At 48.4% G+C, this 18,625-nt stretch overlaps 1 protein-coding gene across 3 annotated transcripts in view; it reads left to right on the top strand.

Annotated features, from left to right (window-relative positions):
- The window catches only part of PHC2 (polyhomeotic homolog 2), a 115,835-nt gene that overhangs the window by 82,346 nt on the left and 14,864 nt on the right, over positions 1-18,625 (top strand). The window contains exons 2-4 of one of the 3 annotated variants that reach the window (XM_065930343.1): positions 1,073-1,114; positions 2,575-2,990; positions 3,233-3,398. In XM_065930343.1, the coding sequence (XP_065786415.1) occupies positions 2,646-2,990; positions 3,233-3,398 (511 nt within the window). In that variant the 5' untranslated portion in view covers positions 1,073-1,114; positions 2,575-2,645. Of the gene's footprint in view, positions 1-1,072; positions 1,115-2,574; positions 2,991-3,232; positions 3,399-7,522; positions 7,830-18,625 lie in introns of those variants that run through there. The other 2 variants (XM_065930342.1, XM_065930344.1) reach the window with 2 other exon arrangements.

The raw sequence follows: 18,625 nt of genomic DNA, 5'->3' as shown, positions 1-18,625 counted from the left end.
ACATCCTGGAGTCTTTGATCTACGAACTTCTCTAAGCTTTCATGAGCTTTATTTCCAGCCTCGGCATATACTAGCATCATCTGTTCCTAAAACAATGGCCTTCCACAAACAGCACAGGGTCGGGGAGAGTGGGACAGAGAGGAGGTCCAGGGAGGGAGGGCTGGGAGGCCAACAATTGTCTCTCCCAATCTTGGTAAACACAAGTGTACTGTGCCTAACTTCACTCTTTATACAGATCTAGAAACTTCTCTAAACTTCCTTCTTCCACATTATAAATCCCGAATTTTAAACTCTTTTCCTATGATAGCCATCCTCCCCATCAGATTGTATGATCATCTAGCCCAAACCTCTTGTCTCACAGATAAAACCCTAAAGTTTTGGGAAGGAAAAGGACCTGTCTCGAGCCACACAGCCAGTAGGTAGCAGGACAAGCCTCTGACCCTCTTAGCCTCTCTGACCTGCACCATCTCCAGCTCTTAGCTCAAACCAGCAACCCCTAGACGGACTCTGTTCCCAGGATAGGAATTCATGGTTTGGGGATAAGAGAGAACAAGTTTCACTTGAGTCTTCAGTGATACTTCCCCTCATCTGCAGATCTTTTTGACTGCTAGAGCCTATCCAGGCACTTCATGGCCTTTGCAGTATCTCTTGGGTGTCTTAACAAGGGTCATCTTAAAAGTCCCTAATTACTAAGTTTGACTGATTAACAGTCTTTACCTGATTGTTGAGTTTAGAGCCGTTCAGGGTGAAATTAGGAAACAAGTCTCAGATTGGGGTCGGGGTCAATTTATAATCACCAAATGTCTGCTGGCAATTTCCAGTTGGATGTTCTACCATCACCTGAAGCCCCACACATTTCTCTCAAAACCACATTACCGTCCATGTTTCTCTCTGCCACAGTTCACTGTCATCCAGGCTATAGCCACAGTCCATCCATATTCCCTCCTCTGCCTCCAGCAGTAGGTCACCAAGAAGTGTTTTGTGTCTCTTTAACACCTCTTGTTTCTGTCCTGTCTTTTCCATTCCTGCTGGCATTCTGCTTGATACTCCACATGGGCTTGTGATGAGATAGCTGGGAACCTGTGTGTAATATCGGCAAAATTCAAGAAAGAAGGTACCTCCCCTAACTGTGTGTGCAGTCTGCTTCCTTTGCACCTGTGTCACAGAATCCTTTTTAAATGTTAGCGCAGGACCCAGAATTGGCATTCCCCTCATTGGCTGGGAGCCTGTGGTTGTAAAAATCCACTTGTGAGCTTCCAGCCATGGTCCTCTATGCATTTGCACAGCACAGCCTCTCTGCTGGCCCTCCAGCTATACGAGTCTCTGCCGAGGATAGCTTTTAGGCAAGGCCAGTCCAACTGAGCGGCCCTCAAGCTAAGCTGGCCTGGATGCCACTAGTCAGAGTGTGAGCAAGGTGAGAACGCCCAATCTCTGAGCTGAATTTCCTGAACCCCTCCTGTCCATAACGCATGAGCTGGACACTGGAGGGATGATGAGAAAATATAGGAATCCTTACCTCCACGAGCCAGCCTGGCTAAAAACGGGAGGAGAAAGGGCAAGCAGCAAATGGCAACCCCTGAATCCCAGTCCACAACAATACATTTATTTATTCAGCCCTCATCTACTATTAGGTATCATACGAGGTTCTAGATAAAGCCAAACGTGATTGTTTCCAATCATCAGGGGTTCATGACCTGTAAGGGAAGATAGCTAAGAAACAGTTCTTATCCATTGCGATACACGTCATTATGGTAGAGGTGAGCCAAGGACACTCAGAACCTAAGCTAAGACTGAAATAAGACTTTTAATAATATGGTTGAATATGCAAATTAAGTGACTGACCGTGACCGTGTGCCAGGCACTGTGCTGTTCACATTATGTCATTTTTCTCTCATTTGCACAGTTTTTTTGTGTGTTTTTTTCTTTCTTTCTTTCATCCTTACAACTCTCTGGGCAAGAGCTATTTTTGTTTCTGGTTTTCAGACAAGGCATCTGAGGCCTCTAGAGGTTAAACAGCTAGCCCAAGGTCCTCCACTTGTAACAGGAGGAAACTGTGGTCCAGCCCAGGCTGCCTCCCACCAGAGTCTGAGGACTATCTGTGCAGAAGGCCCTCCCTAGAGGGGGCCTGGTCCGAGCAGAACCAGGAGGGTGACTAACAGCCATCCTTACAGAGCTGGGCTGGGTGATGGGCTGCACCTGTTGCAAACATGGATCAAAGCAAGCGCAGGGCATGGAGGAAAGAGAGAATGTAGCACCCTCCAGTATTCAGGGTTTCTCTGAACAGCTGGAATGACCCAAGAAGGCTTCACAGAGGAGGTGAGGTTTGCACTGGACTTTGAGGGCCAGCCAAGGGCCCAGTGTTTCAGCATAGGAAGAAAGCAAGAAAACAGAGAGAGACAGTCAGGCCCTAGCAATGGGCAGGCTAAGCTCTCGGCAAAGGAGGAAAGAGATGAAAGCAATAACATTGAGCCTGGAGACCCTTCTTTATGTGGATGTGGGAGGGGGCGCAGCTGGGGGGACACAGCAGAAGACCAGGCCAAGCCATGCCACCTAACCTGGCCTCTCCCTCTTCAGCCTATGCTCAGCTGCAGCCGCATCAGCTCCTCTCCCAGCCATCCTCAAAGCACCTGCAGCCCCAGTTTGTGATGCAGCAGCAGCAGCCGCCATCACAGCAGCAGCAGCCGCCCCAGCCATCACGGCCGGCGCTCCAAGCCCCGTCTCATCCCCAGCTGGCCTCGGTCCCTCCGAGCCTGGCCCTGCAACCCAGCCCAGAAGCCCATGCCATGCCGCTAGGCCCAGTCCCATCCACCCTGCCTCTCCAATGCCCTGCTGCCAACCTGCACAAGCCTGGCAGCTCTCAGCAGTGTCCCCCTCCCACACCAGACACTGGGGCTCACAACGGATATCCCGAGGGCCTGGCCCACACCCCTCAGCGCAGGTTCCAGCACGCCTCAGCTGTCATCTTACAACTACAGCCTGCTTCACCGGTGGTGAGTAAGCCTATCCCAAGGTCCAGGGAACAAAGAGGGAGGACACCACTAGGATGTGTATCTGGGTGGGCTGAGCATCAAAGTCCTCACTGAGTACTCCAGGAAAGAAAAGGGGCCTCTTCCTAACTTGGGACTGGCTGAATCTTAATGTCCTTCTACCCAAGCTCCACAGAAACGGGGGATGCGTTCAGGAAGGCAGAGACAATTCATGAGCAAATCATATCTGTCCTGTCCTTCAACAGCCCCAGCAGTGCACCCCTGATGACTGGAAGGAAGCGGTACCTGGGGAGAAGTGTGGGTCGGAGACTCGGTCTGGCCCATCACCACATCAGCAAGCCATCGTCACGGCGATGCCGGGTGGCCTGACTGTGCCCAAGAGCCCGAACATCCAGCAGTCCCCAGCTCACGGTATGAAGTGTAGTGGGGCCCTTGGGGGAGGGGAGAGAGTCAGCCCTCCTTGCCACCCCCTGGCACATTGCACTTGGGCCTCTAGAACGGGAAGGAAACTATCAACCCCAAGCAGCAAGAAAGAAGCTGGTTAGGTGGGATCAGAGAGTGGATTGAGAGGATGAAACAAGGATAAAGAAAGGGGACCCAGAAGGTATAAAAGGATAGAGAAAGAAAAGAAAGTTGTAGGTGAGACCGGCCTGTCACTGCTGTCAGCTGTATCCACATAGCCATATGTCAGGTTGAGAGTTCACCCAGCGGTCCAGTTGTCTCAATCCTCTGCTCCACTTGGTATGAGAGAGTGTTCTTGAAGTTGGGGATATGACAAGGCGGCTGCATAGCATATAGATGAGGGCAGTGCCTAAGGGGATCTAGCAGGGGATTCATGGAAAGCCTCATTGAAGGAACAGTGGCTCTGCCCCCAGCTCCCCCACTGAGCGCTCAGTGTCAGGCAGGCTTCTCTAAGACCTGGGTTTCAGGAGGCTCCGTTGATCCCTCCACCCTGACAGGAGAACCCCGGTGGTACCTCTGCCCCCACAGCAGTCCCCTCCCTTTCCTTTCCTTCTCTGCCCGTCTGTGCAGCCATCTTGGCCCAGATCTTGATGACATTCTGGGCCACGGGCCACGTATAACTCAGGGAGGCAGTTCCATCGTTGAACTCAATGTGCTGAGAGTGGGGGTGGAGAGAACCAAGAGAAAGGGGAGTTTGGAAATGGAAGAAAGAGAAATGAGAATAAAAGAACTTTGGGACAAAGTAGTTATAAATGTCCTATAAGGAATGGAAGAGGGATCAAGGAAAAGAAAAGCAAAGGAAAGCAAAGAACAGTCGAAAAATTAAAAGAGAGGAGATCAGAGTTCTCTTGACAAATTGCAATGAAAAGGGGTCCACCGTTTTGTAAAGCAGCCCATTCCACTGTGGGATTGCTCTAATTATCAGAAAGTGGCTTTTCAAATTAAGCCAAAATCTATTGTCCTGGAGCTCCCACCACTGGCTGTGATTCTGTCTTGTGGATTGTAATGGAGTCCATCTCCTACAGTGTGTGTAGACAATTATCATGTCTCTTTCTTCTCCCCATCCCCCCCCCCCATTAAAAAAAGAGAGAGAAAGAGAGAAAAAAACATCTCCAGGCTAAATATTTGAGATTTATTTCATTTTTTACCTATCACACATCAAGACATCCCATTTACACCATGCTGATCATTCTTGTCTAGCCACATTCCACCCTTCCACTAATTCTCTTAAAGTGTGATTCCCCCAAATGAAGCACACTAATTCTGAATATAAAAAGATGCTAGTGACCCAAGGTTGGCACCTAGACCTAGCTTTATAAGCCCTCCAAGAGGCAGAGTTCTGCATAGTATAGTAGAGAAGAACTAAAATTTGTTGAACACCTACTATGTGCCAAGTTCTGTTTTCCTTTGCTCACTTATGATATCCCTGAGAGAGCATTACCATTGTCCCCATTATTTAGAGGAGGAAATGAAAGGCTCCGGGTCTCAGAAGTAAGAAAGGGCAGCCCCATAATTCTGGCTTCAGGGGTAATGCCCTCACCTGCCTTCATCACGACATTGCACCTATGACCCCATGTTAACTCCCCCAACCCAAGGGAATGATACCCTTGGTTCACAGAGCACTGTGTCTTGTGAATCCCAGAGGGGTTGGGCTTGGTTTCGGTTTCTGTTTTTGTGGTTTCTTTTTATGTGAACTGCTATCATTTCAGGTCCCCTCCATCTCAAACTTATATAGTTTATATTGTGAGCCAAAATGTTATTAATTATATCCATTCAGTGGTGTCTTGTGAATTTAGCCCACAGTTCAAGGCACGCCAGAAAATGGTAACAGTTGATAGCTAGCATTTAATGAGTCCTCTCTGCCAGCTTTACATACATTTCCTCACTTAGTCCTGCCAATAACTCTCTGAAACTGGAACCTTTATCATGCCCATTTTCAAGATAAGAAAACCGAGGCACAGAGAGAATAAGTGATGGGCCAGGAATGTTTTATATCTGAATTTTGTCACTCATTCTACTAACTCCTCTGCTTAACTTTACCATCTGTATATTATATAGCATGTCTTTAACCAATTTGCTGATAGAAATGTTGAATAGGACCTGACTGAAGACACATGCCCAATCTGCAGGTTGGTGATAATCAACAGTCTTTGTTCAGTTATTTGTTATCCAACAATCTCTGAATGAACTGACATTTGCCTTCCTTTCTTCATCTTGTCTATAAAACTCTCAAAATTTTTTTTCTGAAATCTAGTCCAAATGATACACATATAACAAAGCACCCTGTTCCTAAGCTTCTGTCTCATGAGAAAAGTAAGTTTTGCACAATGGAAAACAACTGTCAACCACCCAAGATTTAAATATCCATTCTGTATTATATGTTTGAATGCCTGCTTTGTGCAAAGCACTGTGAAATGGGAGGTAATCCACAGAGACAGAAGGTCTGTACCCTACCTTCACGGAGCTTAAGGAAAAGATAAGAAATGGACAGGAAAAAAATACAGTAAAAGATAAGATATGATAAATGTCATAGAAAGATTATGGGTAAGTGCTTCAAAAGGTAAGACAGAAAAGTTACTGCTGAGTAGAGATTATCTGGGTAGATTGTGGGGGCGGAGGGGATGAAGGGGGGAAGTGGCATTATTCTAGAGCAAAGGTTGGCAAACTACATCCTAAGGGCCAAATTCATCATATCACCAGTATCCCTACAGCCCACAAGCTAATAATTGTTTTTTACATTAAAAAAACATTTTTAAGACTCAAAAGAATATTTTGCGATACATGAAAATTATATGAAATCCAAGTTTATGTGTCCACAAATAAAGTTTTATTGGAACACAGCCACATACATTCATGTAGTGTTGTCTGTGGTCACTTTCCTGATGCAACAGTAGAGTTGAATGGTTGCAATAGAGACCACGTGGCCTACAAAATCTAAAATATTTACTATCTGATCTCTTACTGAAAAAGTTTGCCAGCTACTTTTCTTGAGTCTAGACCTTTAGGAGAGGGAGGACCTGGACAGGTGGAGCTGAGCAGACGGTATTCCAGAAGGGACTAGTGGAGTGGATAAAAGTAGGGAGGGAGTAGTGTGGGCATGTTTATAGAACAAAAGATAAGTGTAAGAAATGTAAGGACAGAAAGGGGGAGGAAATGTGAATATTAATGAAAGAAGGCATTGAAAAATGGGCGGGGGGGAGGGAAAGAAAAAGAGAGCAAAGTAAACCATCAGAGAATATAAAATAAATGTAAAATGTGGAAACAAAAGAGATGAGGCCTGAGGGGAAAGGGATGCAGAGACGAATGAATGCTAAGAAAGGTAAGGATATGAGAAGATGTTGGAAATAGAAGTCAAGTATGGGGAGAGGAATTCGGATCATCTATTCGCATAAAGCTGGGCGTGGGGGGTGGTGGCTTGTGAAGGTCTCACAAGCTCTAGCACGTCTACTGAATGAAGGTGCTTCCCCACAGTTCAAACCAGCGTGGTTTAGGAAAAGAACATTTACTGGGCTCCCACTGTGTGCCAGGCACTGCAGGCAATTTGTGTGAATGCCCTCAGTTAACCTGCATAGTAAGCCTAAAGAAGAGGTATTATCCCCGTTAATGGAGGTGTAACTGGGTCACTTTGGTCATTAGTTAACCTCTCTGATACTCAGTTCCCAGTGGGGAGGATAATGACTACTTGTGGGGTTATTGTGAACTCTTTTAAGTGAGAGGAGAGCGCGCGCATGTAGGGCTTGACACAAATTAAGCACTCAATTAGTGCTAGTCGTTATTCTTCCTGCCTCCGACTTGGCCAGGCGGGAGTCACAGTTCATCACCGCACTGGGGACTTCTGACGGGGCGAGGGCGGAAGTCGGCGCAGCGCCTGCCTCCCGAAACCTCACCGTGACGTCTCTAACCTGCCACCGGCCTCGCGGCTCCTTCCCGAGGGCGCCGCGGGGGCGGTGCCGGCGCGGCCGCACAAAGGAAGCGCGCGGCCCGGCTTCCGCGCCGGCGCCCCGCCTCCCGGAGGCCCCGCCCCGCGTGCCCAGGCCCCGCCCCCGCGCCTCGCCCCGCCCCCGGCGGAGGCGGCCGCGGGAGCCCTGCCGGGACGCGCCGCATTGTCTCCGCGGCGGCTGCAGCCCTAGAGCGCCCGCCGCGCGCGCGCGCAATCCGCCGCCGTCCGCACCCCCACCCCGGCCTCGCGCCCCTGCCGCCCTTTGTGGACGCCGGCTCGGCCGGTGCGGTCGGATGCGCCGCGGCAGCCCCGGGCCCCGGCTCGGAGGCTCCCGGCGGAGAGGAGGCGGCCCGCCCGGGCCCGGGACCCCGCGCGAGGCGGCGCCCGGCCGAGGGGTTGCGTAGGCCCCGCCCGGCCAGGCCCAGCCGGGCCCTGGACAGGTCAGTGCCCGTGGCGGGGGAGGGGTTCTCGCCCGGAGGGGTCCCGCGGCCCGCGCTCGCCGCACCGGACAACGGGCACCGCCCTCCGGTGCCACTCCCGGCCCGGGCCTACTCGGCTGCCAGGCCGTGCCAGCCCGCGACTCTCGCCCTCCCGGCGCCGGGGAGGTGTCCTGCGCCTCCCCCGCCTTGTCGGGGGACCCTTCCTGCCCCTCACTCCCCCGGCAGCCGTTGCGTCACCCTCGGCGTGCCCAACGCTTCCGTTGTGTCCCCGCACGCCCCCACCCCCGCTTCGGTCCTCCGGGGACGGCGCTTTCCCGGGGATGGACGGTCCGCTTAGGGACAGGGCTGCTGGCATCCGCTATACTTTCTGGGTAGGCGACTGCCTATCTTGGAGGGCCTGCGACTTCGCTGGAGAGTTTTGTTTTTAATCTAGTCTCACGAGGCTTTTAATTGGATGGAAAGGGACAAGCTGTTCTGTGTCCGTCCTCTCTTCCATTTTTAGAAGAGCGTTTTCTCTCCTTCCCATGCCAAATGAAGGCATATTGTATTGTGTGGGCTCTTTACACTAAAAATCGAGACCTGTGAGATTCCGTCGTTAAATTGAAGTCCACAGGGAGGGAAATAATCTGCCCAAGGTCAGGTTGCCAACTAACGGTGACCCTGCAGTGATGAGAACTCCTAGTCGGCGACTGCTATATCGCTGGATACCAGTTTGTGGCAGTGGATAGCCCCACCGTCACAGCCCTCACCTTCCCTCCCCCAAGGCCGCTTTTGAGACCTGAACAGATTTCACTGACACAGTTTCAGTTATAATCAACTTTCCTTTCCTTCCTGCTCCATACCTAGAATGTTGACCTTGTTGCCTTGCTGTCTACAGAGACACAGTTTTCTGTTCCTTTTCCTGCTTAACAAATCAGTGACAGCTCTCCCCCTTAGATCTCCCATCCCAGATCTTTAATCCTCTTCCATTAGCATATTGGACCCAGAGGATCCCTTGTTGTGAAATAAGCTACCGACCTAAATCCACCATATGTCCCCAATTTTTCTAGGACAACCCCAGTTTAAAATATTCCATCCTATTGTCTTATCAGCCAAGTGTCTCAATTTTTGGTTTAGAAAATAGTGTCCTTTTAACCGTATCAGGCCCTGCTGTCCTGGCCTTTTCCAGCCATTTGACTCTGGGGCATACTGGGTAATCCAATTACCATTCACTGGGGATTTTTTTATTCCCCACCCCACCCCCAGTCAACCCAAACGCTGGAACTGCTCGGATTTCTAGATGAGTCTGAAAATTGCAGACTAATGAGACAGGGCAGTTCCTTCCTGCTCCTATATGTCTACCCCCGCCCCTGCCCTCCCGTTTTTATTCTGTGTACAGGGCCTCAGACCTGTGGCAGTGTCTGTTGATTTAGGGCTTAAGTTGAGGTCACATGGGATGTAGGGCTTCATATCATTTTGACTCTAGGAGAGAAAGAAACTTACTGTGTTGGTTACAGGGCAAGAGGTTCCTTCTCGTGTCTTAAGATACCTGCACAGCCAAGTAGTTTTGGTTCCTCTCAGATTTCACACACCTTGTTTGCCCTCCTGACCCATGCGAAGCATTGTCCTAGGCACTGTGAAGAATATAAAAGTGGCTTTCCCCACTTCTCCCTCAACATCTGGATCTCTCTGTGGAAATAACCACACTTTTGAATCAGCTGATGCCTGTGTGTTTCCCACTGTTTCTGTCCCTGAGTTCCAGTCCCTGCCAGACGGGAACCAGAGCTTCTGGCTCGGCTCCTTCACAAGGGCTGGCTTCTTTCACAGAGGGCCCAGCAGATGGGCAGCGGTGCTCGTGTGGCACCTGCCCTTTTCAGGCATTCACCATGGGAGCTCTGCCTCTCAGCCCACCCAGGATCTGTTTCCAGGTTTGTCCATACACATGGGGAAGAAGAGATGCCTTTTTTCCCCTCTTCAGCTTTAATCTCAAGTCCACTTTCTGTTGTTCCTGAGTTGGTTTCTCAGTTGTCCAACTGCATTTTTGTGAGCCCTAGCTCCTGTTTTCATCACCCCCCCCCCCCACCTTTTTAAGCTGTTGCTGTATTGCTAGGTGGCACATAGATACTTCATGAATATTTGTATTTTTTCATGGCCTCCTAGCCCTGTCCACTTCTCTGCCAGGTCCTGGCTTAATTTCTAACTTGCCCTTGTCAGGTGCACTCAAGGTATTATTTCCAGAGCACTCAAAGTGAGGAAGAGTCTCCAGCTCTTCTTCCTTCTGTGCCAGTAATGATTCTCCTGGCTGTGGGCCTCTTCAGCCCTTGTTCCTCTGCATTGCAGTGGAGGAGAACCTCTTAGGAAGGTGTCTCATGCCTCTCCAGACATCCCTCCTCTGACACTGACTTTCTAGTCTAAACTGGTGACCCTGAGACTTCTCTTCCTGCCCCCCGAGGCCCCTTCCCCCATCTCTGACCCTGTGCCTGTGCCTTGCTCTGGCTCAGCCCCAGAATCCACTCTTTTCAAACCACATCCTTTTTCCTGCCTTACTCATTTCCTGTCTCAGATACTTTGGATCCCTTGGATCTTTCAGTGGGAGAGAGAATAAGGGGAATAAATAGGTAGATGATTTATAAAACTGAACTGTTCATGCCTCTGGTCTTGCATGCTCTTCCTTCGGCATCCCCTCTGTAGGTTTTCTTGTTTTAGGGGAAAGAAAACAATTACTATCTCAGAATTAAGAACCTTTCCCTAAGTGTGTGAATGTCTTTTTGTCTCTGTTTTTTCCTGTTGTGATTAAGTCTCTGTCCTCCTCTGGGCTGTGGGCCTCTCTCTAGGCATTCAGTAACTTATTTGCTGAATAAAGTTCACCCCTTTCCTGTCAAAGTCCTTCCCTTTCAGCTCGCATTGATAGGTAGGTAAGCCAACATAAAGTTTAAATTGAAAAACTAGAGAATAGGATGGTGGTTCCAGTTCTAGTAAGGCTGCTCCATGGAAGTGTGACATTTACCGAGAGTTTTTATCTCCTCTTGGTTAGTCCCAGATTATACTATTAAAGTTCTCCCAGCTGTGCAGTACCATTTACTCTCCAGGCAGATTTGATCCCCTCCTGGAAAAGATTCTCCTCTGAAAAGCTACATCACATCTACTAGAAATAAGAATAAGGAAGCAAGACGCCTTCAGAAAAGCATAGTTTCTCTTTTATTCCCTTTCTTTGATGCCAATTTTTGCAACTGGAAGATGATGATTTTCTGTGGTCAGGAGGAATCTCACAAAAGTGGTTGTAGAGATGCTTGGGTGTTTTCCACCCCCTGGAGAAACAGAGTAAGGACTAGCTGCCTTACGCAATCTGCTCCCATGAGGGCTTTTGCCAGTAACAGAAATGACTCTCTGCAGTGACTTACTAGCACCTTGTCTGATGGAAATCAAAGCTGGGACTAAAGCCTCAAGGTAGAGTGATGAACATATACAGATTTGTGTTTTCAGTGTTTTTATGGCCTGCTTTAAACTGCAGTGTGAGTCACCAGTTTGAAAGACTTTTTGAATATGTGTTCTGTTAAAATTGTTTCAAGTGGGCCTGTTCAAGATAACTTGAAATACTTATCCACAGTTCAAATAGATGCAGGTTTCATTTTAAGCATTGACTTATTTAAAAATTTCAGCTAGAATTTAGTTATATCAGAACACAGATATGATACTTGTTTAAAAAAAAACTCAGAGACAAACCATCTTTAATTCAACTTTATGACATTTTGGGAATTGATAGGAAAAGAATCAGCCATTTGTTTATCCAAGACAACAGTCTTATAGACTCAGGGCTTTTCCCCCCATTAGTTACAAAAGTAGAATATAATTGACATGAATAAAAAATGTTTTTTTTAATAGTTAATCTAGTTATATAATTAAGAATGATTAGTTTTTGAAGATATATACTGAAAAAATAGCATATGATTTAAATAATAAATTGTTGCTGTGTGATTCATTGTAAAATCATCTAGGCCAGCATACTTAATGGTTTTTTCTTTTTCCTTCCCCTTGCAAATTATTTATAGTTAGTGAAAAGGGATGTGTTTTCCTATACTTTAAATTTCCAAATGATTTTTTTTTCAGTTCAGTCCAAAAGAAAGCATTCTTTTTACATCTGCCAAAGAAGTGATTGCTGTTAAACAGGGATTGCCAGTATTCTAAGATAAATCCAGATGTTGAAGAGAGTCCCAGTCTGCCATTGGGCTTTCTTTAAAGCAGAAACCTGTGTCTCGGATGATTTTCTTCTTAGCAGTGAAATTTGTCATAACTTCTCTTAAGAAAAGATGGCTTTTAGATGCCATGTCATAACCGACTCTTCTCCAGTGGATTAGGAAGAGCAGGTCTGCTGCTGAGTATTGGAACCGTTGGCAAGAAAATGAGAGTTCATGACTGCTGGGAGTTATTTTTGAAACCCTAGTTGCACGGCTATTATGTCTCAAATACTGTATAATTATCCCTAGTTACTGATATCTTTAGCATATTTGAAACCATCCATATGTGGCCTAAATCCACACTGCTATATTAAGATATTTTTAAATAGCCCAAGCAAATGACACTGTAAATTAAAACAAAATTAATGTGAGCCAAATACTGTTTTTTTTAAAAAATCAATTAAGTCCACATTTCTAGGCCTCCAGTATTAATCTCTTCTGTCAGCTGATTGGTAGCAAAGTAGGGTGATTGAGAACTTAGACGATGGTTATTAAAGGGAGAGGGCAGTGTTTTCTAAGAACAGAAATGATCAAGAAGATTGATTTGCAAGATGAGAATAATCTATCCCATTATATAGACAAGGACAACCAAGGCTGGCTTTCTCTAGTGCATATTCTTTCCCTCCCTCCCTCTCTGTCTCTCACCCATTTCTCTAAAAGTATTGTTGCTTCTGCAGTTGGTAAACAAAAAAGGCATCGTATCCAGCCACATGGTGGCCTTTCCTTGTTATCAGCCTGAAGATAGAGAATTTTCTAAACATTTGTGGTTGTTTTTTTAACTGTTACAAATCCATCTTCCATGATTTTATCTTCAACTTTTTAAAGTAATTTCTTTTCACAGGCTAAACCACCTCCTGGCATTATAAGAACCACTGGGGAGAAGTGGTTCTTTTTTGGCTCCTAAATTCTTTCCTGGTTTCTGGGGTTCCTTTGTGTGATACCCTGAGACTCTATGAAATAAATGCATAGGAAGGGAATCTGGCACTTCTCATGTCCTTTGGATTAATGACTGTTGAAGGTGAATTGAGACGTGTGATCTGCCCTCAACGGCAAGTATATTTCCCTTGTGTTGCAGTTCATTGTCAAAGTGGAAGAATAATTTCTTCCTGAAGCCTGAACTCGGGAGTGCCAGGACAGGACGCTGAGTAGGCCAGCGCATCTGAGGAACATGAGTGATACCTGAGTTTGGGCCAGTGAAAGAACAGGTGTGCTCTGGAGCTGCAAGAGGCCAAGCCCAGTGCACTGAGCCTGGGGCGGCTTCCTGGTCTCTTGAGTCTCAGTGATGGGAGCCCTCCAATGGCAAGTCAGGCCTCTTACACTGCATTGTAACTGCAGTATTACATTTAATACTTGCCACAGCCATATGAGACAAAGATAAGCATCCCATTTTACAGATGAGGAAACTGAGGCCTACAGTAACTTGCCTGGGATAATAAGCTAAGATTTAAGCTTAGGGTCTTCCTGATCCCAAGTCTTAACTGCTGTGTAGCACAGCTTCCAGATATAATCAGTGCCAAGCATTTTACATATATAAAGTCTGATATTCACCGTCAACCTGCAAGACAGGCAGCATGATGGTCATTTATATAGATGGAGGCACAGACAGGTACCAAGTGCTTGAAGCTGCCCAGGTGATCAAAGAGGGGACCAGAGTGTGAACCCAGGTCTGCACAGAGCCGGTGCCCTTTCCACTCAGCCATTTTTCCTCTCGTCTCCTGTGATTCTGATGTCCCTAGCAGAGGGCCTCTCATGTCTGTTCCACACCTTTTGCCTTGTGAAATCGCAGCATCTGCTAGAGAACTGTGACATCAGGGCATCTGGGAGCCCTCTCTGGGCGCTGGAGACCGGAGGACTGGCTCCAGCGAGTGGAGCTCTTGTTGAGAACTCTCCCTGGCTCCCTGCAGCCGGAGGTGGTCATCGCACAGTGCTCCCTGCCCGGAGTCGGGCAGCAGTGCCGCAGCTGTGTGGAAATCCCCCTGAGTCCTGGTCCCGAACGTGCGGGGGCGGCTGGCGGTTCACTCCATTGATTCCTTCCTCCAGAGCTGGGGGTGGCCGCTTGGAAAACATTCAGCTGTTTACAATTCGGCTTATGTCCACTGTAGCTGGGGCCTGTGGGTGAGTCAGAAGGGCTGTGCGCTCCGCCTGTGTCCTAAGAGACTGGCTGAAAGTCAGCTGTATGGTAATGGCCGAAAGGGAGGAGGAGGATCCCTCCTACCAGACTTGATGCTTAAGATCCAGGAAGCCCGTCTGCTCTTGAATCCTCTTAACCCAGACTTAACAGGGTCACTCCGCAGTGACACGGAGGCCCGCCTGAGGCCACCTGGCCCAGCTTCCCTGGCATTGTGCCAGCCAGCTCCCCGCAGACACAGGTGAGGACCCTGGGTGTGGGCCTCCTGTGACTCAGCAGAGCAGGCCAAAGGAATCTTCCTGTCAGAGTCCTTTTTTCTCTTCTCAGGAGTGGCTCCCAAGAGCAAAGGCGCTCTGAGGGCAGGACTGTGATAGCACCTGTGAGAAAAAGCCACAGCCTGTCGTGTGTCCTGGAGGCAAGGACTTTTTGTGTGTCTGACATCTCAGTCCTTAGCAGAATTGCACAAGCTACAAACATTTGGCCTTGGTGCCTCTTACCTTCTGGGTTCTCAGGGGAATCCAGGGTGGGAAGCAAACTACAATTTCCCCACCTCTAAGAGCTCCTTTTGTGCATGGTTTAGTGGGTGGTGGTATTGTTTACTTGCTAAGTCACATCCGACTCTTTGTGACTCCAAGGATTGTCGCCCGTCATGCTCTTGTGTCTATGGGATTCTCCAGGCAAGAGTACTAGGGTGGCTTTCCATTTTCTTCTCCAGGGAATCTTCCCAATCCAGGGATCAAACCGGGTCTCCTGCATTGGCAGGTGGTTTTCTTTGCCCCTGAGCCACCAGGGAAGCCCGTTTTAGAGTGTAGTCTCTTTATTTAGATGGCACACACTCTTGCCTTCATTCTGAAATGTAGACTTAATTATGCACCCTTTTCCTCCTCTGGAAAATTAAGATGTTAGACCCAGGACCCTCCTGTCTCCAGTCCACAGAGGGCTAGTGCCCCTGATCTAAAATATCCGCTCTTCACCCCCCATGCCTCTCCCCAGACCTTCTGTCTCTAAATGGGGAGGAAAGCTCTCTGCTTCTCTAAATGATTCACAGCCAGGTGGGAGTGACTGCCAGTGTATATTTGCATTTTAAAGCAGGTTGTTAACCAGACGAATCTCTTTAGTTGACCGCTCTGTCGGGGTCCCAGGATGGAGCCACGATTCCTCTTTCCCTCGCTCTTCCCCCTCCCCCTCCCCCCATCAGCAAATTGCTACTTAATGAGATTTTGTACTTTCCTCACTTTCCGAGGCACTAATGCCTTTAGGGGCCCAACTATGATGAGATTGTAAAGGGTGGCCACAGCCTTTCCTGAGGGCTCACTGGGCCCTCCGCTTGCTGCCCCCTGTTCGCGCCAGGGGTGCCTGCTCTGCATCAGCTGCTCTCCGCCTGGGATGTGGCTTCCCTGGGTGTCCCTTTGCAGGTCTCCGCTCAGGGTCTCTCTAGAGCAGGCAGTTGTTTAGGAGCCCTGCTGTAACCCCTCCTGCCCATGGGACTGGCCTGCCAAGCTGAGGCCCAGCGAGCAGGACTTCACAGTCAGGGGCCTGGAGAGAACGCTCTGTGTTGTGTAAGCGACCTTGTTTAGCCATTTGTCGAGCAGAATTTGCTGCAGACAAATGATCCGTATTATCACCTACTCTGCCTCCTTGAATCCTCTATTAACTTCATTAGCTTTGTCTTACTCCTGCTGCTGCCAGGCTCTGGTAGTTAGAAGTCTTGTAAATTAAAATACTCTTTCTCCTCATGTCTGTAGAAAGTGGAAGTGGCCACTGGCCAAGCTGAGGGGTGCAGGGATAGGCCCTGCTTACTTTTCATCTCCTCTGAAGACAGGTCTTCAAGGCTGCTTATTTTCGGGGCAAATAGAAAGACTTGGTCAGGTCATCTGAAACCCACAATAAATGTTAGTACTGAACCATATTTTAGCGTAACTGATTATTTTTGCCATATCTGTGCTTATAACGCACACCATCTGCTGCTGCTAAGTCGCTTCAGTCGTGTCCGACTCTGTGCGACCCCATAGACAGCAGCCCACCAGGCTCTGCCGTTCCTGGGATTCTCTAGGCAAGAAAACTGGAGTGGGTTGCCATTTCCTTCTCCAGTGCATGAAAGTGAAAAGTGAAAGTGAAGTAGATCAGTCGTGTCTGACTCTTCGCGATCCCATGGACTGCAGCCCACCAGACTCCTCCATCCATGGGATTTTCCAGGCACGAGTACTGGAGTGAGATGCCGTTGCCTTCTCCGAAAGAGAACCATAACTGGTTCCAAAGTGGCCCGGATGGAGCCTAACTAGGGCCAGCCCTACCTCTGTCCTCGCAGGCAGGAGAGCTCAGCCTCTCTGGATACCTACCTCCTGGCCCTGGGGGCAAGGCTGTTTCTATAGGTGCCTCTGGCCTCTTGCTTCTGGAGGTCATCATGCCTTTCCAAATGCCTGGAGCCAGCATCAGTGTGTGAAAGCAGACCGAGGAGCCCAGAGCTGCAGTCTTTGGAGCCGATTTAATACTAAATTTCCCATCCACTGAGGAAATCCCCGCTCTAACAAGAATAAATGGGCTGATAAGTAGCTCTTTACCCTTCTTCAGAGCCAGGTAGCCAGAAATGCCATTCTTGTAGGCAGGCACCAGCCACCTGCTCTGTCTCAGTCATCACCGCCTCAGAAAGTGACTTGCCAATCTCAGCTGGTGACGGGTTGCTGCTGGAAGACTAGGGAGAACAGTACTCGGGTCAACCGCGAAGACGGAGACCACAGTTCCCACACGCTCTGGTTCGGCACCTGTTAAATGGCTGTCATGTGCTGGTCACTGGGTTAGCCCTGAGGATACAGACAAGAGCCGAACAGCCCTGCCTAAACAGGGCCCCTGCTTTGCCTAGCAGGGAAGACTGGCCCTGAGCAGGTAGTTTCACAAATGGGGCCCAGGGAGTGGGGAGGGGACTCGCCCTTCGTGTTTTAATCCAGTCCCTATAAGGACTGTTTCTGCCAGAGCCTGAGAGCAGATTGAGATGCAGCCTACAGGTTGAGGCCTGTGTTATGTAACGACGCCCCCAGAGCACATTGCTTTGTTCATTCTCATCGGAATACGTGGCCCTTTGTGGTCAGCTTCAATTAAATGCTAGATTCTACCTCTCCCTTCCCCCGCCCCCACTGGAGCTTGGTTCTATTTCCTTCCTGCAGCTTCTCCTTCTCAGGGTATCCTGGCCTCCACCTTGCAGATCCAGGTACCTCACTCTGTATAAAGGCATTTGAGACCTGTGGGAATCCCAGCAGCACTTACAGCCTCAGACCAATCAAGGGAACTGAGTAAGGAAGAATTCCAAAGATAGAGGACTTCTTTGTCTCTTTCTCATCTGGCCTCAGGGCCAGCAGGGCAGGTTGTTGCACGTTTAAGCTGCTTTCCCCTAAGCAGGCCGCAGAGCAGTCTGGGAGAACGGGAAGCAGATTAAATTAATCTCAGTGTGCTGAGCTTGGCAGGGGGTGAGATCGTGTATGGTCATTCTAGAAATAGCCCAAACTCCTTTGTTGCTAAAGCAGATGATCAAGGTTTGCCTGCAAGATGAATGCGAAATAGAATCGTTGCAAACCTCTGTACAAGTTGTAAAGCACTGTCCTGCCCGTCCCTGGGACTCTGTCTCTCCTGCAACCAGCCAGAGTCATAACAGACAGTGATCGTTCTAAGGATGTAGTGAAAAGGCTTATTAGTTTGTTCTCTTGCTTAATAAGATCCTTTTTTTTAGAACTTAGATTCAGAACAAGTCTTTTTTGGCCCTGTAGCCCCTGGGCTGGTGAATGTCTCTGTCTCCTCCTGTATTTGGCATGAGGAAAGAATCTGCCCTCAGGAGCCGCCACCTCTGCAGTGTACATTAATCAGTAGGGTAGAGGGGCCAAGAAGAAGAGTCCAACAAGGTTGGCGAAATCTCAGGGAGATAAGGTATCAGCACCCATTTGGTGACAAATATTAGTGAAAAGCAGCAGGCGGGCATGATCCCAGAATTTAGAGAAAAATGGATTAATTGCATAGAAGTGCTATAAACTAAAACAAAGGAGTCACTCATTGCCCTCCATCTGTACTCTCAGCAAGAAACCGGTTTTGTTCAAAAGAAACAAAACACTTACAAACTGGATCTCTTAGATCAACACTTGATATGATATGTTAGTGTTGACTACCTGACTTTAAAACATGCTGACAAAGATGACAGAGGGTGATGAACTTGCAGCCTTTTAGATAAGAAGTAGTTGAAGGAGCAGAGGGAGTGTGGCCTGGAGAAAATACGTACTGGGATCGTGAGTGCCGTCCTTCATGACACCAAGGGCATTTCTTGAGTGTTTCCCAGTGTGCTCACACCGCACTGCCATTCATCCTCTCACTTAGGCCTCATAGCAGGGCTGTAGAGTGTCATCTTATCGTCTGTATTTTATAGCTGGAGAAACTGAGGCTCAGAGACAGATAAGGACATGCCCATAATCCAC

This window comes from Muntiacus reevesi, chromosome 3 (genome assembly GCF_963930625.1).
Source record: "Muntiacus reevesi chromosome 3, mMunRee1.1, whole genome shotgun sequence".
Classification (NCBI taxonomy): Eukaryota; Metazoa; Chordata; class Mammalia; order Artiodactyla; family Cervidae; genus Muntiacus; species Muntiacus reevesi.
The sequence above is the reverse complement of the archived record's forward strand: the minus strand, read 5'-3'. Positions and strand labels throughout refer to the sequence as shown.